The sequence below is a fragment of the Mesoplodon mirus genome, assembly GCF_964341445.2.
Source record: "Mesoplodon mirus genome assembly, chromosome: 8".
NCBI classification, from domain to species: domain Eukaryota; kingdom Metazoa; phylum Chordata; class Mammalia; order Artiodactyla; family Ziphiidae; genus Mesoplodon; species Mesoplodon mirus.
The window spans coordinates 34815746-34842404 of NC_138984.1; the positions used below are offsets into that span (position 1 = coordinate 34815746).

The 26659-nt window shown below is 35.8% G+C and overlaps 1 protein-coding gene and 1 pseudogene across 2 annotated transcripts in view; both read left to right on the forward strand.

The window, feature by feature from the left end:
- C2CD6 (C2 calcium dependent domain containing 6) overlaps positions 1–25984 on the forward strand; it is a gene marked incomplete at its 5' end in the record, with an annotated part of 135987 nt that extends 110003 nt beyond the window's left edge. Inside the window, 8 exon segments of the mRNA XM_082630409.1 lie at positions 18244–18318; positions 19405–19669; positions 19766–21375; positions 21377–21508; positions 21510–22267; positions 22269–22759; positions 22762–22949; positions 25601–25984. Coding sequence (XP_082486535.1) covers positions 18244–18318; positions 19405–19669; positions 19766–21375; positions 21377–21508; positions 21510–22267; positions 22269–22759; positions 22762–22949; positions 25601–25873 — 3792 coding nt within the window. The 3' untranslated portion in view covers positions 25874–25984.
- LOC309809104 (WASH complex subunit 3-like) lies at positions 7364–8603 on the forward strand (annotated as a pseudogene). The gene has a single exon. The product of its transcript is annotated as a WASH complex subunit 3-like (transcript).
- Positions 25985–26659: the final 675 nt, after the last annotated feature.

Consider the following 26659-nt stretch of genomic DNA (forward strand, 5'->3'; position numbering starts at 1 on the left):
GCTAAGAGTTTGTGTGTCTTGTATTCCCAGTATCTAGAACAATGTCTGGAACCTAGACAATTGACAAATACTTTTTTAATGAGTACCTACTATGTGCCAGGTACTGTGGATACAAAAATGAAAAGAATGTCGCTGTTGACTTCAAAGACCTTATAGCCAGGTGGAGGAAAAGACTTACTTGGAGTAAACCATTATATTACAGTAACATAATTGGTATAAAGGAGATAAGTTTACAAAGTACAGTACGCATCAGCAAAGAGAACTGACAGATTAAGATGATCTGTCAGCTGGCTTAAGATTGGTCTTGACTCCATATTAACTATGGCACCTTAGGTGATTTGTCACATTACCACCACAGCAATATCCTTTACAACTGATCATGTGACCACTGTCTTTACTAGATTGGGGCAAGGTATTTGTCCCACTCATCGTTCTATCTTCTGACACCTAACACGGTGGTACAAAATAGTCAACTGATAGGTGTTGTATTTTGTTTATGTTTAAACCGTGTGGTTTTTTGGCTTATTCCATTACCACTAATAGTTTCTGTCTACCAAGTGCTCTATGACTTTCCCCTAAAGGTGTTGGTAGTGTTAGGCAGATGCTCACAAGTATACTCTAAATATATATTCCTACTCCCAGGGATACTACACTCCTCACTCCCTATAAGATCACCTGCAGCCAAGGCCAAAGGCCACCTGTGGACGTAGGGAACTGCATGTTATAACCCCTCAAGGATCTAGACTGAGGGCAGTCAAGACCTATATAGGGGGAGGGTTATTGAACTCAGCTAAAACCCTGCAAATTATAGGTATATTTCTTTGTTAGAAACACACACAGATATGTACACACACACACACTATTTATGTAATTGATATACAAAATTTCACCACTTTAAAATATATGCAGAAGAAGAAAACAAAAGATAAATGGGGGATAAAGGAAAAAGATTTATCATAGCATTAGGGAGAGGCATGGCAACTAACAAAAGGACAGCCTTCATATATACCAACATGGTATCAGTACAAGCAGAAAGTTGATCTTCTATCTCAAACCCCCATTCCCACCCCTGGGAAAAAGGTGGTGCACTCTGATTTCCCCATGTGATAGGACTGAACAGGCAGCCAATCTTCTATCTCTACCCAGGAGAACAAGGTAATGCTCCAATTTTCCTGCTACGATACTGTTGTGGGGCTAAGCTGTGAGCTGATCTTTCATCCCTGGCCTGGTGAAAGAGGCAATGCTGTGATTCTCCCATCAGGGTCAAGTAGCCAGCTACGCCCCTATCTGCACTTAGTTGCAATAAGATTTAATGAGGCTGTGCAGTGTGGTCCTAATCAGCATTAGACTTCATCCTCTTCACTGTCAGGAGGATCCAGTGGGGAACTGAGCCTCCACCCCACCTAGCATCAATAAGGAAAAACTAGGTGGTGAGAGGCAGGCTACATGGCACTTTGCCTCTCCCTTTTTATTCCTTGTTGTCAAAGGGCCTAGTGGAGAAATGACCTTACACCCACACTTGGAAGCAAGAGATGATGCAAGTAGCTGCCCCGCTTTCACTGGAAAGATGCCAACTGGGCAGGGGGGAAGTGTTCAATGTCCATCCCACCTGTTTGCAACAAGTTAGTGTGAGTCACTGCACCATTTTTGCTGGGGTGGTGTCAGGGGAGCCTAGTGGGATACCGAACATGCACACCCACCTGACTTGCCCCATGCTGTATCTCAACAGAGTGACTGCCTGCTAAAAAAAATATTTCAAAATATCCAGAGTCTTATAAGATACAAAGTGTCCAGGATAAGGTTGAAAATCACTTGTCATGGGCTTCCCTGGTGGCACAGTGGGTAAGAATCCACCTGCCAATGCAGGGGGCACGGGTTTGAGCCCTTGTCTGGGAAGATCCCACATGCCGCAGAGCAACTAATCCCGTGCCCCACAGCTACTGAGCCTGCACTCTAGAGCCCACAATCCACAACTACTGAAGCCCATGCACCTAGAGCCCTTGCTCCACAACAAGAGAAGCCACCTCAATGAGAAGCCCGCACACCGCAGCAAAGAGTAGCCCCCACTCACTGCAACTAGAGAAAGCCCATGCACAGCAGTGAGGACCCAACGCAGCCAAAATAAATAAATAAATTTATATATTAAAAAAAAAAGAAAATCACTTGTCATACCAAGAACTAGGAAAACCACAACATCAATGAGAAAAGATAATGAACAGATGCCAACACCAAGATGAGTCAGATGTTGAAATGATCTAAAAGAAATTTAAACAACCACCATAAAAATGCTTGAAATCATCAGTCATAAATTCTCTTGAAACAAATGAAAAAACAAAATATTATCAGCAGAGAAATACAAGTTATAAAAAAGACCAAATGGGGCTTCCCTGGTGGCGCAGTGGTTGAGAGTCCGCCTGCCGATGCAGGGGACACGAGTTCGTGCCCCGGTCCGTGAAGATCCCACATGTTGCGGAGCGGCTGGGTCCGTGAGCCATGGCCGCTGAGCCTGTGCGTCCAGAGCCTGTGCCCCGCAACGGGAGAGGCCACAACAGTGGGAGGCCCGCGTATCGCAAAAAAAAAAAAAAAAAAAAAAAAAGACCAAATGGAAATTATATAATTGAAAAAGACAATAACCAAAATGAAAATCTCATTCATTGGGCTCAGTAGTGGAGTGGAAATGACAGAGGACAGAAGTAGTGAACTTGAAAAAATATCAGTAGAATTTACCCAATCTGAACAACAGAACGAAGATAGACTGAAAAAAAAATAAACAGAATTTCTGGGATCTGTGGAACAGTAACAGAATAGTTAATATTCACATTATTAGAATCCCAGAAGTGGAGAGGGGAGAGAGGAGGAGGAGAAAGAGAAGAAGGAGAAGAATAAATTATTCAAAGAAATAATGGCTGAAAACATCCCAACATTGGTGGAAAACATAAACCTATAGATTAAAGAAGTGGAGCAAAGCCCAAAGAGGATAAACCCAAAGAAATGAGAGGCATACCATCATCACACTTCTAAAAATTAAAGAAAAAAATTCTTGAAAGCAGCCAGAGAGAAACAATGAAACCTGTAGGGAATATAAACCTACCAGGGAATACCTATTTGAATGACAGTGATTTTCTCATTTAAAATAATGGAAGCCAGAGGATGTGGCACAATATTTTTCATGTATGAAAAGAAAAGAACTGGCAACTGTAAATTATATGCCCAGCAGAACTTCAGAAGTAAAGGGGAAATAAAGACATTCTCAGACAAAGGAAAACTAAGAGAATTTGTTCATAGCAAACATACCCTTAATGAATGCCTAAAGGAAATTCTCTAAAAAGAAAGAAAATGATAACAGAAAAAGGATTGGAACTACAGAATGAAAGAAACATCAGAATGGGCAAATATTGGAGACTATCCTAATTCTCATGAGTTTTTAAATAATATGTGATGAGTGAAGCAAAGGTTATATAACACCATCTGGTGTAATGTGAAATGTAAGTAGGGGAAATACTTAAGACAGACAATTATTTTTTAAAAGTAGGGAGGATTAAAGTGCCTAAATGGAAGTAAGATGTCTATACTTCACTCAAAGAGGTAAAATATCAATACCAGTAGGTTGTAATAAGTTAAGTTAATATATTATAATACCTAGCACAACCACTAAGAAAACTGTAAAAAACAATATATTGGTACTTCCCTGGTGGCGCAGTGGTTAAGAATCCGCCTGCCAGATGACATGATACTATACATAGAGAATCCTAAAGATGCTACCAGAAAACTACTAGAGCTAATCAATGAATTTGGTAAAGTAGCAAGATACAAAATTAATGCACAGAAATCTCTGGCATTCCTATAGACTAATGATGAAAAATCTGAAAGAGAAATTAAGAAAACACTCCCATTTACCATTGCAACAAAAAAGAATAAAATATCTAGGTATAAACCTACCTAAGGAGACAAAAGACCTGTATGCAGAAAATTATAAGACACTGATGAAAGATATTAAAGATGATACAAATAGATGGAGAGATATACCATGTTCTTGGATTGGAAGAATCAACATTGTGAAAATGACTCTACTACTCAAAGCAATCTACAGATTCAATGCAATCCCTATGAAACTACCACTGGCATTTTTCACAGAACTAGAACAAAAAATTTCACCATTTGTATGGAAGCACAAAAGACCCTGAATAGCCAAAGCAATCTTTAGAAAGAAAAACAGAGCTGGAGGAATCAGGCTCCCTGACTTCAGACTATACTACAAAGCTACAGTAATCAAGACAGTATGGTACTAGCACAAAAACAGAAATCTAGATCAATGCAACATGATAGAAAGCCCAGAGATAAACCCACACACATAGGTCACCTTATCTTTGATAAAGGAGGCAAGAATATACCGTGGAGAAAAGAAAGGCTCTTCAATAGGTGGTGCTGGGAAAACTGGAGAGATACATGTAAAAGTATGAAATTAGAACACTCCCTAACACCATACACAAAAATAAACTCAAACTGGTTTAAGCACCTAAATGTAAGGTCAGACACTATCAAACTCTTAGAGGAAAACATAGTCAGAACACTCAATGACATAAATCACAGCAAGATCCTTTTTGACCCACCTCCTAGAGAAATGGAAATAAAAATAGAAAATAAACAAATGGGACCTAATGAAACTTAAAAGCTTTTGCACAGCAAAGGAAACCATAAACAAGACAAAAAGACAACCCTCAGAATGGGAGAAAATATTTGCAAATGAAGCAACTGACAAAGGATTAATCTCCAAAATCTACAAGCAGCTCATGCAGCTCAATATCAAAAAAACAAACAACCCAATCCAAAAATGGGCAGAAGACCTAAATAGACATTTCTCAAAGAAGATATACAGGTTGCCAACAAACACATGAAAGAATGCTCAACATCATTAATCATTAGAGAAATGCAAATCAAAACTACAATGAGATATCATCTCACACCAGTCAGAATGGCCATCATCAAAAAATCTACAAACAATAAATGCTGGAGAGGGTGTGGAGAAAAGGGAACCCTCTTGCACTGTTGGTGGGAATGTAAATTGATACAGCCACTATGGAGAGCAGTATGGAGGTTCCTTAAAAAACTAAAAATAGAATTACCATATGATCCAGCAATCCCACTACTGGGCATATACCCAGGGAAAACCATAATTCAAAAAGAGTCATGTACCAAAATGCTCTTTACAGCTCTATTTACAATAGCCAGGACATGGAAACAACCTAAGTGTCCATCAACAGATGAATGGATAAAGAAGATGTGGCACATATATACAATGGAATATTACTCAGTCATAAAAAGAAACGAAACTGAGTTATTTGTAGTGATGTGGATGGACCTAGAGTCTGTCATACAGAGTGAAGTAAGTTGGAAAGAGAAAAACAAATAACGTATGCTAACACATATATATGGAATCTAAGACAAAAAAAAGGTCATGAAGAACCTAGGGGTAAGACAGGAATAAAGACACAGGCCTACTAGGGAATGGACTTGAAGATATGGGGAGGGGGAAGGGTAAGCTGTGACAAAGTGAGAGAGTGGCATGGACATATATACACTACCAAACGTAAGGTAGATAGCTAGTGGGAAGCAGCCGCATAGCACAGGGAGATCAGCTCGGTGCTTTGTGACCGCCTGGAGGGGTGGGATAGGGAGGGTGGGAGGGAGACGCAAAAGGGAGGGGATATGGGAACATATGTATATGTATAACTGATTAAATTTGTTATAAGGCAAAAAATTAAAAAAAAAATTACTTAAAATTTCTAATTTTACCTAATTATATAAAACAATTGCTGATTCAAAAAAAAAAAAAAAGAATATGAAGTTTCAGGGATTTCATACCACCTATTCAAATTGTGGATTTGATGAGAATATTTTTCTTGCTCATTTGCCTTGCTTTGGCCAATAATTAAATTATTATTCAATAAAAATGTATAATCCTAAAAAAAAAAAAAAGACAGTTGGCAGTGTGAATCAAAAACATAATCCAACAACATGTTGTACACAAGAAATTAGCTTCAAATATCAGTGCAATGACATATGTAAACTAAAAGCAAAAGAATGGGAAAAGATGTGACTTCAAAATTTAATCATTAAATGCAACAAGGGCTATATTAATATCAAATAAAGTAGATAGACTTACGTGCAAAGAAAATTACTAGAGATAAAGAGGAATGTTATATAATAATACAAGTGTCACTTCACCAGGAAGACATAACAATACTAAAGTAACAAAGCATGACATTACATGATAGAGATGAAAGAGGTAATAAAATCCATCCTTATAGCTGGGGATGTCAACACCTCACTCTCAGTAAATATAGAACTACTAGACAGAAAATCAGCAAGAATATAGAACACCTTAACAACACAATAAACCAACAGGATCTAACTGACACTCGATCCAACAATAGCAGAGTACACAGTGTTTTCAAGTGCCCATGGAACATTCACCAAGATAGGCCACATCCTGGACCATAAAACCAAGTTCAACACATTTAAAATAATTAAAACTATGTGAAGTGGTGCTGTCTGACCATAATGGAATATAGGGAGTTCAAGGGATTTGGGGGCTGATCAAGGAAAACCATTTGACCAGGAGGTGGCAGTAGCACACACAGCTTTATTTGAGTGACACTTTGACAGGTTTGCATGTGGGGGAAGTCTCTCACAGCATGAGACCATCTAGAGGCTACCGCACAGAGGCCAATACTCAGGGAGAGAAGGACAAGGAAATTCCTAGAGGAGAGGGATATCAGAGAGGGGGTCACATCTCTAGGTGATTTCACTCAGCAGCCTGGAAGGGAGTCTCTGGGTCAGGAATCCCAAAAGGCAGCAGAGTCTTGGGGTCTTTATAACCCCAGGGTTTATTTTACCTATGGCTAGTATATGCTGGGCACAGTTTCTTGAGTATATAAAGCAGACAGGCTCTAAATAGTTAAAAATCTGCTTATTTGGTTGTGTTTAAAATAATTGGATGTATACAAATATTAGTCTGGTGCTGGCAGACTTTTGAGCTAATGGGTCTCAGCCTGCTGTGAATAAGTAAGCAACCTGGGGTGGGTGGGGTGGCAATATACAGAGGCCATCTTTGTCTTGTGTACAGAACACAGAATCAAATGAGAAATCAATAACAGAAAGACAACAGGAAAATCTCCAAACACTTGGAAATTTTAAAACACACTTGTAAATAATCCCTGGGTCAAAGAGGAAATCTCAAATGGAATAAAAAATACATAGAATAAAAATGAACATACAACATATCAAAATTGATAAGGCACAGTTAAAACAGCAGCACTGAGAGAAATGTATAGCACTAAATGCATACATTGGAAGAGGAAAACTTTCAAGTTAATAACGAAGCTCCTACACCTCAAGAGCTTAGAAAAAGAAGGAGCAAAATAAATCCAAAAAGATGAATGAAGAGAATAATAAAGAACAGAGAGGAGATGGATGAGGATGGGCTTCCTCTCATGGGGTCAGGCATAGACCTGACTAAGGTGCCAGCTGTTCAACAGAACAGAACGGTGGCATTTCTAAACCAATTTGTGGTGCACAGTGTACAGTTTCTCAACCGATTTTCTACAGTTTGTGAGGAGAAACTGGCAGACCTTTCTCTTTGTATCCAGCAAATTGAAACAACTCTCAATATTTTAGATGCAAACTTATCATCTATCCCAGGGCTAGATGATGTCACGTTTGAAGTATCTCCTATAAGTGTCACTAGGATCACAAATGAAACACATTCTGAAACCACTTCAGAGCAATCACAGCAGAACAGTTTACAAGACTCTGGACCACAGGAAGGTGAAGTAACACCAGAAAATATCTTAACTGTAGCCAAGGATCTAAGATATGCCAGACATCTCAAAATGGGTGGGTGTTCCAGTGATGGCAGTAAGAAACAAAATGATATCAGAAGGACTAGACCCAGATCTTCTAGAGAGGCCAGATGCTCCAGTGCCGGATGGTGAAGGTGAAAAAAATATAGAAGAAAGTTCAGACAGCAAATCTTCTTTTAGTGACTAAGCTTAATTTTTATAACAATTACATATACATGTGTTGGTACACATTTACATTCTATAAGAAAGAGAGCCTGAACTTTAACTCAGTCATAAAAACATTGCATGGCTACATATCCACCACCAAGCTTCCTCTATGTTAAAAAATAAATAAATCATTTATAATAAAAAAAACAGAAATCAGTGAAACTGAAAATTAAAAAAAATAATAGATAAAAATCAATGAAAGAAAGAAAGCTGGTTCTTCAAAATAATCCATAAAATTGATAAAGCTCTAATAAGACTGACAAAGGTAAAAAGAGAGAAGATGCAAATCACCAAAATCAGGAGTGAAACCTGATATACCACTATATACATATATGCAACCATTAAAAAGATAACAAGGAAATACTACAAAAAGTTTTATGCTCATAAATTAGAAGAAATGGACCAAGTCCAGAAAACCACATACTAAATCAAGATGAATTAAACTGAATAGTCCTGTAGCCATTAAAGAAATTGAATTGGTAATTTTAAAGTTCCTGGAAAAGAAGTGTCCAGGCCCAGATGGTTTCACAGGAGAATTTTACTAAAATTAAAAAAAAAAACCCACTAATTTTACACAATCTATTCTGAGAGAGAAGAGGAAGGAACACTTTCCAACTCATTTTATGAAGCTAGTATTACTCTGATAGCAAAACTAGACAAAGACATTACCAAAAAAAAAGAAAACTACAGACTAATATCTCTCATGAACTTAGATGCATAAATCTTCAACCAAATATTAGCACACCAATACTGTAATGTATAAAAAGAACTATATACCATGACAAATGGTAAGTATTTCAGGTGTGCAAGGCTGGTTCAGCATTTGAAAATCAGTCCATGTAACATATGATATCAACAGAATAAAGGAGAAAAATCATATGATCATATCAATTGATACAAAAAAAGTTCTTCACAAAATTCAACATCCAATCAATCATGATATAAAACTCTCGACAAGGTAGTATTAGAGGGTAAATTCCTCAACTTGATAAAGAGCATCTACAAGACCTCCATATTACATTATACTTAATGGTGAAAGACTGAATGCTTTCCTTCCAGGATCAGGAACAAGGCAAGAATGTCTGCTCTTATTATTCTTTTTCAATATAATACTGCAAGTTTTAGCCATTGTAATAGAGCAGGAAAGGGAAATAAAAGTCACACAGATCGGAAAAGAAGAAATCAAACTGTCTCTATTTTCAGATGAAAAAGTTATCTATGTAAAATAGCAAGGAGTCTACAAAAAAAACTAGTAGAACTAGTAAGTGAGTTGAGCAGTTTGGAGGATAAAAATTCCAAGTGCAAAAATCAACAGCATTTTAACACTCAGCCATAGAAAAGAATGAAATAATGCCATTTGCAGCAACATGAATGGACCTAGGGATTATCATACTAAGTGAAGTAATGCAGGCTGAGAAGGACAAATATCATATGATATTGCTTATATGTGGAACCTAAAAAAAATGATACAAATGAACTTATTTACAAAACAGAAATAGATCCACAGACATAGAAAACAAATTTACAGTTACCAAAGGGGAGGGTGGAGGGAGGGATAAATTAGGCGTTTTGGATTAACATATACACAGTACTATACATAAAATACATAAGCAACAAGGTTCTACCATATAGCACAGGGAACTATACTCAATACTTTGTAAAAACCTATAAGGGAAAAGAATCTAAAAAAGAATATATATATATATATATATATATATATATATACACACACACACACACACACACGAATCACTTTGCTATACACCTGAAACTAACACAACATTGTAAATCAACTATACTTCAATTTTTAAAAGTCAGCAGCATTTCTACATACTAACATGAACATGTGGAAACAAAAATTTTAAATACAATAACATTTATAGTAATTCCAAAGAAAACTAAATACTTTTAAATCTAACAAAACATGTACAGGATCTAGATGATAAAAGTCACAAAATGTTGATGGAAGAAGTCAAGGACCTAAATAAATAGACATACCATATTCATGAATTGGAAAACAACATAGTAAAGATGTCAGTTCTCCCCAGATTGACCTATAGATTTAATGTAATTTCTATCTAAATACCAGCTCTTTGTAAATATAGACAAGATCATTCTAAAATGTGTATAGAAAGGCACAGGTCCTAGAATAGATAAAATCATCTTTAAAAAGAAGAAAATGGGAGGAATCACTCTACCTAATTAAGGCCTACTAGCTACAGTAATCAAGAGTCAAGATAGCGTGGTATTAGAGGAGAGAGAGACACAAAGATCAATGGAACAGAATAGACATCCCTGAAATAGACCCACAAAAGTATGCCCAACTGATTTTTGACAATGATGCAAAAGCAATTTAATGGAGGAATGATAGCCTTTTCAAGAAGTAGTGCTGGAGCTATTGCACATCCATGGGCAAACAAAACCAAACCTTGACCTAAGTCTCTTACCTAAAATAAAAAAACAGCAATAAACTTAAGTGCTGGTGAAATGTAGAGAAATTGCTGATGGGAATTTTAAATTTTATAACCAATCCTGAAAACAGTTTGGTAGTTTCTCAAAAAACTAAATATGCAACTTCCATGTAACCCAACAATTATACTCTTGGGCATTTATCCCAGAAAGATTAAGTCTTATGATCACACACACAAAAACACCGTGAACACAAATATTTATAGCAGCCTTATTCATAGTAGCCAAAAAGTGGAAACAACACAAATGTTCTTTAATTGGTGAAGAGGTAAATAAACTGTGCTACCTCCATGCCATGGAATAATACTCAACAATACAAAGGAACTTTGATACATACAACAACCTGGATGAATTTCCAGAGAATTATGCTGAGTGAAAAAAAGCCAATCCCCAAATGTTATATGCTATATGACTTCATTTATATGAAATTCTTGAAATTACAAAATTATAAATGTAGAACAAGTTAGTGGTTGCCAGGCATTAAGTAGGAGGTGGAGACAGGAAAGAAATGGGTGTGACTCTAAAAGGACATTAGGGATCCTTGTGGAAATGTCTGCATCTTAACTGTACAATGTCAATATCCTGGTTGTGATATTGATATTACATAGTTTTGCAAGATGTTACTGTTGAGGGAAACTGGATAAAAGGTACATGGTCAAGAGTTTAATTTTTAAAAAATAAAGAAAAAGAAAACTTACCTTAAATATTTTTCCTAAGGGTGTTAGTCAGACCTGTATATGACAGATAAAACTAAATTAAGTTGAACAAGATAAATTCAGTGGGTAACCCATTAAAACATAGGTTACATAAAATCAACAGACTTAGAAAGTTGAAAGAATCTATCACCTAGGGCAACAGGCTTATAAATTGAAGACATATCAGAGTTCTAGAACAAATTCCTAAAAGTCTAAGCTAATTGCTTCATAAACAAGTCACAAAATCTTCAGAATCTATGGTAAAATAAACTTTGAATTTTGAAGTTAAAAGAGGAATTTTTTATGAACCAAGGTGGACAGTGTGTTAAAGAAATGCAGTATTTTGAGACAAACTTCTGGAGTGCTAATCTGAATTGGAAAGGATTAACGTCTCTTTCAACTCATAGCTGATTCAGGTGACAGTCTTTCAATAGTTCCTTCACATTTTTAGAGCCCCTTCATAAATTAAGATTTTCAAGATATAGCTTAATAAGTTTCTATTTAAACCCTGACAATGACAGGATGCTAAATCATTTCCCCAAAGGTCAGAGTGGAAGAAAGGTGGGGGGGGGGGAATTTAATTTTATCTACCAATGAAAAGCAGTGTTTTGTTGATGGTAAGAGAATTAGGAATAGGAAACTAGGATATAGGAAAAAGAGCTTGGATTTTACCGTAAGAAATATCTAGGTTCAAATCCAGATTCTTCCACTACCATGGTCACATAACTTTGGGCAATACATCTGACTTTCAGTTTTCTCATTGCAAAATGAGTACACTATCATCTATTTCAAAGAATTTAAAAGGGTTTGGAACATAATAGTCATTTGCTAAATGGTAAGTATTATCTTTATTCACCTATACAAGTATATTATAGGATAAATAATGAGAAGCAGAATTGTTAGATCAAAGTATATGAGCATATTTACTTTTGATAGATACTACCAGATTATCTTTTAAACCAGATTTACTTATTTTCATTTGCACCCAAAATGTAGGAAAATATCCATTATCTCACAGCCTGGTCATTTTTGTTTTTGTTAATTTGATGCACAAAAATGATATTCTGTTGATTTGCATTTTCCTGAGAATTAATGAGTGAACAGTTTTCATGTATTTATTATCCATTTGTATTTCTGTTATTTGACTGTTTATAATCCCTGCTCATATTTACAAATTGGGTTGTGTGTTTATGTGTGAAAATGCTTTATGTATTTTGAATAAAAATACTTTGTTATCTATGCTGTTAGTGATCTGCATTTTTTTTACTTCTTCAGAGTCCTTATAGAAATTTGAACTGTTTATGTGGTCAAATCTGGCCACTTTTCCTTTGTGGCTGTTAGTTTATATCTTGTTTAGATTATCCTTCCCCTCTCCAAGATTATGTCAGCCTTCTCCTAGCTGTTTTTCTATGTATACTTTTTTATATTTAAACATTTAATCCATCTATACTTAATTTTTTTGGTTTGAGGTAAAGATCTATTGATACTTTTGCTGAAGTGGATAGATGATTACCTCAACGCTATTTATTAATTGTTCACATAGTTAACATGTTTTTGTCTGTCAGTATCCCTTCTTGAGGATAATATCCTCAATCCTTGGTGTAGTTGGCAAACTTGACCCTCTGCCTCTGTGGCAACAAGGATGACCATGTAGTTTGACATAAAAATATTAAGAGGGACTTTCCTGGTTGTCCAGTGGTTCAGACTCCACGCTTCCACTGCAGGGGGCACGGGTTCAATCCCTGGTCAGGGAACTAAGATCCCGCATGCTGCAGGGCGAAGCCAAAAAAATAATAAAAATTTAATTTAATTTAAAAAGATAAAAATATTAAGACAAGTCTCTATATAATGTTGATTTCATAAGGAATATGTTAAAAATAAAATTAAATAGAATGAGTATGAAAGAAAATAAGTGTGAAAAGTCAATACTTTTTTAATAATTGAATTTAGTGTATGAAATCAACATTGTATGGAATTTCCACTTAAAGGACAAATTAAGCACAGTTTTGGCATTAGTATCTCACCTCTTTTAAAGAAGACATACAGATCGCCAGTAGGCACATGAAAAGATGCTCAGCATCACTAATTATTAGAGAAATGCAAATCAAAACTGCAGTAAGGTACCACCCTACACCGGTCAGAATGGCCATCATTAAAAAGTCTACAAATAACAAATGCTGGAGAGGGTGTGGAGTAAAGGGAACCGTCCTACACTGTTGGTGGGAATGTAAGTTGGTGCAGACACTATGGAAAACAGTATGGAGTTTCCTCAGAAAACTAAAAATAGAATTACCATATATGATCCAGCAATCCCACTCCTGGGCATATACCCATACAAAACTATAATTCAGAAAGATACACGCACTCTTATGTTTTGTTTTTTGAGCACTTTCATACTTTTTATTTCTATAAGGTGTTCCAGGCTTACACTGTATGCTTCTTACCCCAGTCCTAGAATCAATAATTTCTACATGGAGTCCTGGTTATTTTACTGGAGAATGATGTTTATAAATCAAGCTCTGTGCACTGGGTGTACTTGTTGCTACTGTGTTAAATTTCTTCATATTTGTGATTTTCCCAGTTTCCTTCTATTATTGATTTCTAGCTTCATTCCACTGTGGAAGAATAGACAGTATGTGTGGAAGTTGTTGATCAGTTAAGAATTATATTTATCTGTGAGTAACAAAAATTTAGAAACACTGCCTTAAATAATGGTGCAGTGCTTTCATGATGTCATCATGGACTCATGTGTCTTTTCTTTCTGGAATCTATCCTCAGCATATTCATGTCAGTGAGTGTACAGTAACACAAAGTGGCCTCTGTACTTCCAGGAGTCACAATCTATTCCAGGCAGGAAGAAGGAAAGGAATAAAGGTCAATTAAGTACCTGTCAGCTCAGTCTGCCTCTGTTTTAAGATATTCTCTCAGAAGCTTCTCCCGACAAGTTCCAATTATATGTAGTTGGCCAGAACCTTGTCACATGGCCACTCCTGTCTTTTAAAGGAGGCTGGAAGATGCAGCTTTTTGAGTAAGCGTTTTTGCCCCTAAAAAAATTGAGGTTCTTGAGATAATATGTATTTTGGGAAAGTAACTCTCATTCTCTGTCACAGGGAGCAAGACACTAGTTAAGAGACTATTGGGAAGAGATGATGGTCGCTTGTGCTACAGTGGTAGTAGGTGGTGGTCGGATATGATTGGATACTTGATATATTTTGAAGCCAGTAGCCACAGAACTTAATGCTGGGTTATATATGAAAAGAAGAAGGTGGAGAGATAGGGTGACACAAGTTTCTGGTCTAATAATTCAGTAGATGGTAGCATCATTACCTGAGATGAGGAAAAACAGAGAAAAGCCAAGGTTTTGTGGGTTTTTTGAGGGGGGAGGGGAGCAGGGTGGTAATCTGGAATCCTATTATGTATACATTAAATTTGACAAGCCTATTATATAGCTAAGTGGAAATCAATAATACCCTTTTAGATATTTCTGAGAATACTATTTAGAATCTTTTCCAAGGGCCATCCTCCCCCTACATTCCTCAGAAATAGCTCTGTTTACTCTGGGGTTAGTTCTGTTTATTCTTATTGATCCTTCACTTACATGTACTGATTTTCCTCATATCTGATGAGCTTTGTTGGCTCACTTTATATTTGTGAATGAAGGAATATGTTGGTTGTATAGGTATTCTCTGTGTGACAGGCCAGCTTCCCTGGAGGGTATATGGGGATGGAAGAGGGCAGGCAGGATGGCTGGAGACCCTACAGCATTTCCAAAGAACCGGTGTATTTCTCTCCTGAATAGAACGTTCTTTCCTTCCTTTTTGTCCCCCTTCAGTTATCTGATGTGAAAATGTGAGTGGCTGTAAGCTCTGCTTTGCTGCTCTGCTAAGGCTCAAACTCATACAGGGTCCCCACCTAGGCAGATTGCACATTTTCTCAGAGAGCAGTTTTGGTCTTGCTTGTTTTGTTGTTGTTTGTTTTGGTGTTTGGTGAGTGACTGGGGAAAGACAATGCTGCCAGCAATGTATGCTCTGTTTGCACTGAGAAAGAACATTGATAAAGAAGGGTCCAAGTGATCCAGCTGTTCCAAATGCAGCTTTTTAATTAATACTATGACAATTGCACCATCATCTGATTCTCTTTGTATATGTTGACCTTGAATTTATTGCTTCTCAGGCCTACCTGATTTCTGTTATTTAAAGCTCTGGTTTTCTTTCTTTCTTTTTTCTTTTTATTAATGTATTTATTTTTGGCTGCGTTGGGTCTTTGTTGCTGCGCGCTGGCTTTCTCTAGTTGTGGTGAGCGGGGGCTACGCTTCGTTGTGGTGCTGGGCTTCTCATTGTGGTGGTTTCTCTTGTTGCAGAGCATGGACTCTAGACGCGCAGGCTTCAGTAGTTGTGGCACGCAGGCTCATGCGGGCTCTAGAGCACAGGCTCAGTAGTTGTGGAACCCGGGCTTAGTTGCTCTGCAGATTGTGGGGTCTTCCCGGAGCAGGACTCGAACCCGTGTCCCCTGCATTGGCAGGCGGATTCATAACCACTGTGCCACCAGGGAAGTCCCAAAGCTCTGGTTTTCTTGATGGGGGTTTTCCATTAAGTCAATCCATCTGCTTTCCTATTTTCCAAACTTTCTCAACTTTCTGGATCTTGGTGTGTTACCTTACTGATTTCCAGTATTCCAATGGAATTTGTTAACCAAAATTTCAGAAATGGAGAGCTGATTGAAATAAAAGGTGTTTATTTGAGGTTTGTTAGGACTGCAGCCTGGGAGACACATATTCAAGCACTTTAATTGTGTTCCACTGGACTACAAAATGGGGGAGACTTATAAAGGCAAAAACTGCAAGGTTACGTTTAGTTACATGGGTTGTTTATCAAGAATTATGATCGGAGCAGCCAAGAAGTAAGGGTGCTTGTTAAGTAAGGATTGGTTGGGGTCTGAAATGGTTGCATAATTACAAGGGGAGACCTTAAGACCATAAGTTCGCAGCTGGCAGGTATTGTTCTGAATACTGCTGGTGGTGTCCTTGGGTCTGGTACAGTTCAGAGAAAGTTCAGGTTTTCAGTGGTGCAGAGACCACTGAATGAGACCAGATCTTATCTGAGACAAGATCCTCAATGGCCACCTGACTCTGTTTTTGTATGCCTGAACCACTATTACTCCATTATACTTTCAATTTGTCATCAGATTTTTCTTTTGGAAATATTATTTTCTGTTAATTTACTGGAACTTTGGGAGGTAGGAGAAAGTAAACGCACATGTTCAGTCTACCATCTTGAAGCCCCTGTATTGGCTTTTTTTTTTTTTGTCCTTTTCTAGCATCCTGATCATTTCCCTCTCATATAACTATCCTGGATTTTTTAACTAACAAAAGTATTGTATGTTCATCTAATCAATAACACAGAGTTAAACAGAGTAAAAGTTAATTGCGTCCTCTTCCCTCTCCTCCAGAGTTACTCCCTTGAGAAAACAATGTTAACATTTTGTATCTTTTCATATATTTTTCCATGCTTATATTAGGGGGGAGTTTTTATTTATTTGTTTTGTGTGTTTTACAACAATGAGATCATATTTTTTCTTCTACTTTTTCTTCCACTTCCTTGTCATACATATTTCATTTATTTTTAATTTTCTACTAAATTCATTTAAGGCAATAAACTTCCAAATGTTAGAATTTAAACTGTTTTTAAGGGAGATTTTGGAAAATTCAGGCAAAGAAAAACAAAATGAGCAAAGGAACAGGTGTGGAAAAATATGAGATATATTTCTAGAATTCAGAGTTAGACACATTTTCCTGGAGAGAAACTATAGTGGGGAATACTGAGATACTTGCAGAAATTATTTAGAGTCAGTGTGTGAGGGCAATGAATAACAAAATGTAGGAAGCTGCTAAAGATTTAAGAATAAAGTCATGTTATTAACTGCTTAATATTAATGAACACTTAAACCAAAAGTATTTCTTATGAAAGCGGCATTCATTGAATTATTTTAACTAACTTGATATATAATGAACCCTACAAACTAAAGAAGACAATGTGTAGGAAAGTGGTTTATAGTACTAAGTGTTCTGCAAAGAGATGGTATCAAGTTTTCTCTAAACATTATGATGTTTTCAAAGCGCCATTGTCTTTCACTGCAGTCTTGATTGTGTGGTAGTAGGAGCATCAGATGAAAATTTAGGATGCCTAGGATTTAGGCTACTAATCATCTGGTAATTTAGGGCAATAATTTCAACTGCAGATTTTTGTGTAAAACAAAGAGTAGGACTTTATTATCTCTAAAGTGTCATCCATCTCTAAAAAGTCAGTGGTTCTGTGATTCTATAATTGTTCCTGTACACCTTGATTTAGTACGAAGTGTTTCCTTAGGCAGTAAGTACCCATTTAACAATTACAGCTTGAGAGTCATTGAAAATGCTTTCTCAGTGTAATATCAGATGCTATTTATTATCTAAAGCATTTCACAACCTTTTAAAATTAGATTACATTTGTTCTAACAGTTCTGTTTTCTTTTCCAATTTTGTTTCTGCTTAAAGTTGCTGAGCATTATTTTGATTTTACACATTCAATAGGGTGAATATTATGGTGTCAGGGAAGCTAAGATTATATATATTTATGATATAAATTTCTTTTGATTATAGGCAAATTATGGTAGTTTTGAGAAAAATACTTATTTAGTTTTTTAAATGTTTAATATCTTTTTTTTTTTTTTTTTTTTTTTGTGGTACGCGGGCCTCTCACTGCTGTGGCCTCTCCCGTTGCGGAGCACAGGCTCCGGATGCGCAGGCTCAGCAGCCATGGCTCACAGGCCCAGCCGCTCCGCGGCATGTGGGATCTTCCCAGACCGGGGCATGAACCCGTGTCCCCTGCATCAGCAGGCGGACTCCCAACCACTGTGCCAACAGGGAAGCCCAAATGTTTAATATCTTTAATAACTATTGAATGAATAAAATTATTTTGGGAAATATCCTTTCATTACCAGCAGTCTAAAATTAAAACTTCTCTTTTTATAAGGTGGCTTTTTCACCAAAAGAATACGTTTCACCATCTTTCAAACCAGAATATATAGAATTCAAGCCAAAATATCAGGTGAGTACTGAGTTTTCTTATCCCAATATCAGTTATACTTAAATACTAGGTTTCTCTAATACTTTATGTAATTCAGTGGTTCCAAAACCAGACTACCCAGTAGAAACACTCACCCATCTCTACAAAAATACATATTCCCAGGTCCCACCTCTGACCTAATGAATCTCAGTTTGGAAATGGAGCCTGGGAATCTGTATTTCTCAAAAAAACAAAACAAAACAAAAAAACAGGGATTCTTATGCTGTCACCTGGATATCAATTAGCATTTGAAAACCATATGAACTAAAACAAATACTAGGCTGATTATTTCACGTTTTGCTTTTTTTAATTGGATAATAGAGAAGTTGTATGAACAAAGAGTTTGAATAAGAGACTTCGTTATCTAGGCTATTTCAATAATAGAATAGCCTGATCCCAGAGCTTACAAAACTGCCTATGTCTATTACACTGACATTTCACTGTAACTGAGAATTTTTTGTACTGTTCTCTACCATTTCTGAGGCATATATAATATTTATCAAAAAGCAAGTTTCTACTGTAACATGCTAAGGACTAGGTGGAACTCATCATCATTGTTAAAACTCTCAGATTTAAAGGCAGATGATCTGTGTTCCCAAGTCACTCTTTAGAGAATATTTATGATACTTTTAATGGAATATCTACTACTTGCTTTGCATTTAAAAAAAATTACCCACATTGCTACTAAAATATTTATATGGATAGGACTTAGATCTTGATGTTAGCCTTTGTCTAAGCAAATGGAGCTAACACTGGAAATTGAGTTCTTAAACAAACAAACTATTGATGAGCGCCTTTTAAGCATTTAAAAATATTCCAGGTAGCAAAAAGCTCTTGAACACAACATAGTATCAGAATTAGGAATTTGAAAATTTTGCATTAAAATTCTCATTATTATTCCAATTTCAACTATTTTAAAATAATTAAAGTTGGTTTTCTCTTTGTAGAAGGTAGGAAGATGAATAGATAAATTGGCAGATTGCTCAAAGAGAATTAACTAAAAATTTTATTATAAATTTAAAACAAATGCGTCAGAATTTCTTACCTTTTTTTTTTTAAATATTACAGTTCCAGAAATTCAACATCAAGAACGGTTTTGATCCTTTTCTAAGGAATATAAACAACAAAATGTCAGTCAGAAAAAGGAAAGACCAAGATATGTTCAAATGTAGAAATATTTTAAGTGCCGAGGTTATAGAGTATGAAGACCAAGATCCTCCTTACCCAACACATTCAAAAACTGCAAGCCCTGCTGATAAACCCTGGCCCCATAATCTTGATATCATCGCAATAAAGGGTTTAGATACTAAGAATAAGTTAGCCAGTGATCCTGGTATCACCGCACTAAAGACTTCAGACCCTAAGAATAAGTTAGTCCATGGTCCGAGTACCATCACAATAAAAACTTTGGACACTAAGAATAATTTAGCCCATCATCCTAGTATCGCCACAATAAAGACTTTAGACACTAAGAATAAGTTACAGGAAAGGCTACCAAATGTATCTTTACCAAACTTTGAGGGAGAATCATCAAGGACAGGAAAAGTAAATGTAAATAAATGTTGCCTCTCAAAATCATTAAGTCTTACTTCCCACATAGAAAATTTAAAACAATCAATGGTGCTCAAGTTAATTTTAAGTAAAAATCTGCAAGACCTTTCAGATAGATTATTTTCTACACCTGAAGTTTCTATGGACACCGAAGCAAGAAAGAAAAGTCATAGTTCTCCACTTCTGGCTCTTCATGATGAACGACCAAGTAGTTTGGAAGGCAAAGTATTTGAAAAAATTCAAGATTTAAATAGCTGGCTTTCAGAAGGAGACATTTTAAATTCAAAGTCTCTTTTAAATCAAATAATTAAAGATATTCCCGCAGATTCACTTTCAGAAGGTGGACCAGGAAATTCTCCAGAGGTAGAAAAGGAACCTGTCTCTGAAAAACACTTAGAGCCTGGTGAGATAGATTTTCCAATTAAAAAAAAGAGTAGTTTCAAAAAGAAACATTTAAAAAGTGAAGTATCTAGCTCCAAACCAGATTTGAATAGCCTTGCATATGATTATGTTATAAAGCAAATATTCACTGCACCGATCTTCTCAGAGTTGGGGAGAGGAATGAAAGAATCGAGTGAGACACAGATAAACTCGCAGAGTCAATTACCCACAGCTTGGGAGAGTTCGCCTTCCAATGTTCTAGTTCACTATGAAGAAAACAATAATGAAATAGAATTTCCGCCGGCCAAATCTGTTATAAGCCAGATAATACAAGCATTTCCTGTAGATACTCTTTTAGAATCGGGGATAATCAAAGTGATAGAATTAGATAAAGAATACCAGAAGAGTTTTTTGCAGTATACAGAGACAGCTTTTGCTGAAGAAAAGCCAAAGGATTCCACAGAGTATTATTCAGAAATAAGAAGCAAAACAGAACCTCTTTCAGAGCAGAATACACCCATCATTCACGAAGAAACCACTTCTTTTAATGGAGTTGAATTCATAGACAAAGGCCAAAATAGATCCCCACAAGATTCAAAATATCAGTCGACACCAGATAAAAAAACAGATTTGCCAAGTAATGGTCAGAGGCTTGATAGAGAAGAAAATGATCTAAGTTCTACTTTAGAAAATTTAAGTAATGCACTAATGGGTAAACTTAATAACTCTGATGTAATAATGTTAAAATCCTTTTTGAAAAACATATTTAATGTTTTTTTCAAATATAGTCAGTCTAAAAGCAGACAACTAAAAAAAGAATTAGAAAGACTAATTGAACATCCTTTTCCAAGGCAGACAGAAGACCTTGAAGATATCGAAGAGAATTTTGATAAAGCAGACAAATTGGACAGAAAACCTATTTTGAATCCAAAGCTGCGTGTATTTCTAGAAGAACTCTCAGAGTCAGAAATAAAACATTTAAAATCTGAATTAAGTAAACATATCCAGCATTACCTTGTAGAAAGGCTTTCAGAATCAGGATATATCACCAAAGAGGACTTACCAAAAATCTATCAAAATCTGTATTTGATGAATGAGAAAGTAGAACCAAAAAGGCAAAATATTTTTCTGGAGAAATAATTCAGAAACTGTAAAAGAAATCATGTCTTTTGTAAATAATTTTAATCATCATTTCATAGATAAACATTTGGAAATAAAGCTAAGATCTTTTTTAAACAACAGTTTCAGACAACAGTTTATTTAAAGACGCAGAATCTGAGCCTATACACTCAAATGTATCTTCTCTAAGAGCTAAAAGTGCCTCAATATCTTTTCATGAGTTAGGACAAGATATTTCAAGAGGGAGTTTTGGTAGTAGGCTTGAAATAAACATGAAATATCCCTTAAGTAAATCTCTACAAAAGTATCTTATAGCTTTATCAGGAAATGAACTCTTAGATCTAAAAGCTGATTTAAGCAAACACCTCCAGAGCCTTTTTATAGAAAAACTGTCCAAATCAGGACTAATCACAGAAAGGCAATTAGAGGGGATAAGCCGGCATATAAATTTGGTTAATTCTACTTCCACACAATTAAAATGTATAAAGCCAGATTTGTCTTTAAGAGATGAAAATCAGTTTGTGGAGGACCATTCAGAAAAGCAAAATAAGTATTCAAAAATTGCTCAGAAAACCACTTTACAAAAGGTTTCTGAAGATAGACTTGTAGAAACAGAGTTGACCAAAAAGGAAGAAAAGGAACATTTTTCCTTAGAGAATGTTAAAGAAAGTCCATCAATAATTCAGGAACAGAAAAGATACTATCCTAAGGAAGCGAAGATACTGAGTTTAATTAAAGTACAACTTTGTTCCAACAAAAATACCCAGGCAATTCCAGTAAATAAGTCATCAGAAAGACTTACAGATACAATGCCTAAGAAACAAAGGAAAGAACATGGTTTCATGCAGTTTCCTCAAGCAGAGAACTGTGATTTTAAAACAGATACAAGACCCACATAGTTGGAGTGGTAAATCAAAAATAACTCAATCAAATGCTTGCTTTGAAAAGACACTGAAAATGAAGTCCCTTGACAAAAAGGAGCACAATAACACCTATAAATTGATAGTACAGGAAAAACCTGAAGCAGTACTGTCACCGTATCCAAGAATTCCTAATTGCAAGATGCCAAATGAAGATGAGGAATACGTAAACAAACTCACTTTTCCTTCCAGGCAAAGTAATACTCTAACTCGCCTCAATGCAGAGGCTGGAGAGAAATCAAAATTAGAAGACAAGTATCATCAGAGATGGAAAGGAAATAATAACAATTATAGAAAACAACATTTAGTAACATTTGCACATTACAAAGAAGAAATACAAACTCTTTATATAAAACCAAACAAACTTTGCAACAAAAAATGTGCCAAGGTCCCTGAATCACAATTGCTTAAATATAAAGTTTTGATAGCTGAGAAAAGCTCAAAACCATCCCTCTCCCGGAAGTACTAAAGAGAGAAAATCTAAAGCCCAGGGTTCAAAAAGAAAGAGACCATGTCAGCAAACAAAAAAAGTCGTTTAACAAGATAGTTAATATATTACCAACCACACTGCCCACCACAGGAATTCTTCTAAGAAAATCTGTTCCAAGGGCATTGCTTCATTGGACTGCAAGAACTATACACGTAATAATGTTTTTCTAAGTCTTTTATTTCTGTATTTGGCAAAGTTCTGTAGATAGTCTAGAGTATATGTGTCTGCATGCAAGTATGTATGTAACCTTAACTGCCCCAAGATAAACAGACCTCCAAATTTTAAAAATTCTTCTGACATTCAAATATCACCTCACCTCATTCAAAAGGCAATCAGAAAATCAAGGGAATGTTAACACACTTAGTGCCTTTATGTAAAATAGATAAAGGGGACCTCCCCTCTAGATCACGAATTAGAAAAAAAGCATTCTTTCCTCCAGGCCGACTCTACTGGCTGACACAGCCTGGACACGGTACACAGCTCTGTCTACGGAAGACTGGCTATTTCAGCCCTGACTGACCCCTCAGCGAGGGGGGCTGTTGTGCAGGCACAACCTGTACAACCATTGGCAGTGGCTGTATACTACAGAAAGGCTGGGATTGTCTTTTCATGCAGATATAAGTAGAAATATGTAGTCTTTTTGCAGATCGCTGAATTATCTTTGTTTCAGTAAACAAACTAAGTTCATATTATGTGCCAGTTATTCTGCTAAGCCTTAGAGATATGCAAAATTTACAATCTCTTGAATTATGAATTGTAAAATTTTAATTTAGCCTCTACTCTTTTCTCTCTCATCACCACCCCTCTGCCATCTGCTGAGAAACATGGAAATTCAAATCTATTTTTAATATTAACATAAAACAATTAGGAAGGTAAATCTGCTACTAGACGTTATATAAACCATTCAAAAGCAAAGTTAAAATCTCTAGGAATGGAAGGGGCTTATTTTAATTTTCTGGAACACTGCTCCTCTCTATTAGCATATATAGATAGGCATGACCCACAGTTGGGAAAACTCACAAATTCTAAAATGAAATTATATTGATAATTTGATATGCATAACTATCTTTGAATGAGAAAATAGATCTAATTTCAGAATAGTTGCTTTGAATTTGTTTTCCACAGCAAAGCAAATGATTACCTCTAGTAAATAGTAAAGCAAACGTGTAGCAGGGTAAATATTATCAACATACTCTCAACTTTGGATTTCTCTTTTCTAAATTCAATAATTTAATAATGAGTGTGTGTGTGTGTGTGTGTGTGTGTGTACACAGACAAGGAAAAGGAAGTAAAAGATGGGTTCATAGTTTTTGAAAAGCAAAGACTTTCTGAAGTTCCCTCAGATAAGTGGAATCTTTATTATCACTTTTCCAAACAAGAGATTGTGTTTATGTTATATGGTATGGGATCATATAGGATCTCAGAACCTTTATCCTAAGAATGGATAAGGGAGATAGTTATATTAATTTCCCTCTGTCAAACCAACAGTACCTAAATTTTTCTCTCTAGTAAAATTGACAACAGAGAATTTGAGAGGTAAGAGGGCATTTTTCAGATCATCAGAAAGACTCACTCATTTGATTCTCTAAAATCCAGGAAATCTCCCAAAGCAATCAAAGTAGAAGACAGGGAAATTGAGTTGTAGGAGCTTCCAGAAAAATAACCAGTGGTGTGGGTCTCCGTGCCCTTCTGCTGTCACTCTAGTAATGTTATATCAACTGTCAAGTAAAAATTATATGTTACTCACCAATGTAGCAGAAATTCCCTTAATAATTGCTTAATAATTCCCTTACCTAATTGCTTCCGTGTACATAAGATGGAAAAGGAAGAATGTTTACTTGCAAACCCAGGCAAAAATATGGACTCTTCATACCTCCTTCTTGGTAAATCTCTCTCTTGCTGCCCTAATTCTTCTTAGTCCTGCCTAAATTCCTCCTACCTGCCAATTCTAATGCTATTAATCTACTCCCACCTTCTCACCAAATCAAAGCAGGCCCATTCCCTTGGTGTGGCCATCTCTGCAAAGCATTAAGGGACAAACTGCTCAAACTGCAGAGGAAACTAGTTTACACTAATTTGAGAAATGACTAATAACTCCATACCCTCTTATCAGTACTTGTAGATTATATTTTAAAAATAAAATATAGTCATATTATACAAATTTGAAAACAAAGAGAAAAGGAAAACTAAGCCCATAATCCCAGCACCCTAAAACAACCATCATTTTAAAAAATTATTTTGGTGTATTTCCTTCCAGTTATTTTCCTAAATGTTTTACTTGTTTAGTCTCAGAATGTACACAAAAATTTTTAATATTTTAGTATAAACATAACCATATTCTTAGATGCTGACGTCTGTGTGTGTATATAAATATTAAAGAAAGTGTTTATTAACTTTTAAAGAATGAATGTTTGGATGATTTAAAAAGTATAATATAAGAGCTTATAATTTATGTTTGGGGTTGGGGAAGAGATATTTTAGAAGAGGAGAATTATAGGAGGGCTGTCTTTGCCTAAGAGTCTGACCCCTGAGGACAGGTCCCCGAAGATTTCTGGTTTTCAGCTTCATATCTTGCATACCTTTTGAAATAACAGATCCTTTGAAGCAATAAGATTTTTTTAAGTATGGTTTTTAAAGTATCTGATGGCAGGCATTGAATGTAGGGTCTGAATTTGGGGACTGCCTATAAAACATTTGACTGCTCTTATTCTTTGTTGATATTACAAACTTTAGTCCTTGTAAATCTAAAATGTACTTTTAAGAAACCTAACTCACCAACCTGATCTTTTATTTTAATATTTAGGATTGTTCGGATAGAGTTGAGGATTTACATGTAACTTCATTTAAGCATCTTGAAAAAGCAAAATCAAGAACAAGGCTTTTAGGAAAGAGCCCAAATGATAGCCATGATCAGTTAAAACGCTCTGCAAGACCGTATACTGCTCCAGAGGTTAACAAACGAGAAAGCTACACTGGAAAATTTACAAGTCCTCGAATGGTTTCAGCAGGCTTAGTTCATATAAATGATTCAATCCCAGATTATGAAATCCATAAAATGCGGCCAAAAAAAAAATAAGAGTATATTGAAAAACGTTCGCTCATTTGTGATATTATCCAGATGTTAAACAGTTCAGAATGATGTGTGAGGCCAATAGTCAGAATGTCATTTCTCCAATTAACAAAATGGTTTGGAGATCTGTCCTTTTGTGTGATAGAAGTCAGTAACCAAATTTCATCTTGTTAGAACCATTTTGTTTTAATTAAAATGAAAAAAACACTTTTGATGTAAATGTGTTTTGTTTATGAATCTTAGAGAACCACCTCAAGGATACATAGTCATTAGTGAACTTTTATTTCCCAACTTTTCCCCTTTTTCACTATTCTCTGATTTTCCAAATCTTTGCTATGCCCTAAAGTATCCCTGACCACCAGTGTCAGGGTATCTATTTGCAGTTATGTATGTTCAGCCTTTTGTTATGAACATACTTTAACTCTTCAGCTCTAGATTCAACAGTATGCAATTCCCTGGGCCTATAGAACATCTATATATTTCAATATCATCTGATATTACAACTTTTTACACTATAAAAATAATAAAAAACAAGTTTCATACTACTAATTCCTGAGGCTTCTAATACACTGGAGTGACTTTCTAGCTTACTCGAAAAACTATGAGACAGCCTCTTTAATAACATGAAACTCAGGAAGAAACTGTATAAAACAAACTGCATTAAAATTAGCTAAATCAGCATAGGATTTAAATTAAGAGACTTTTGAGAATTGGTTCTATTCTTATCAAATACAATATTTGAATCTTGCTGAACTTTGGTTCACTCTTGAGTAAGAATTTCAATTTATAGTA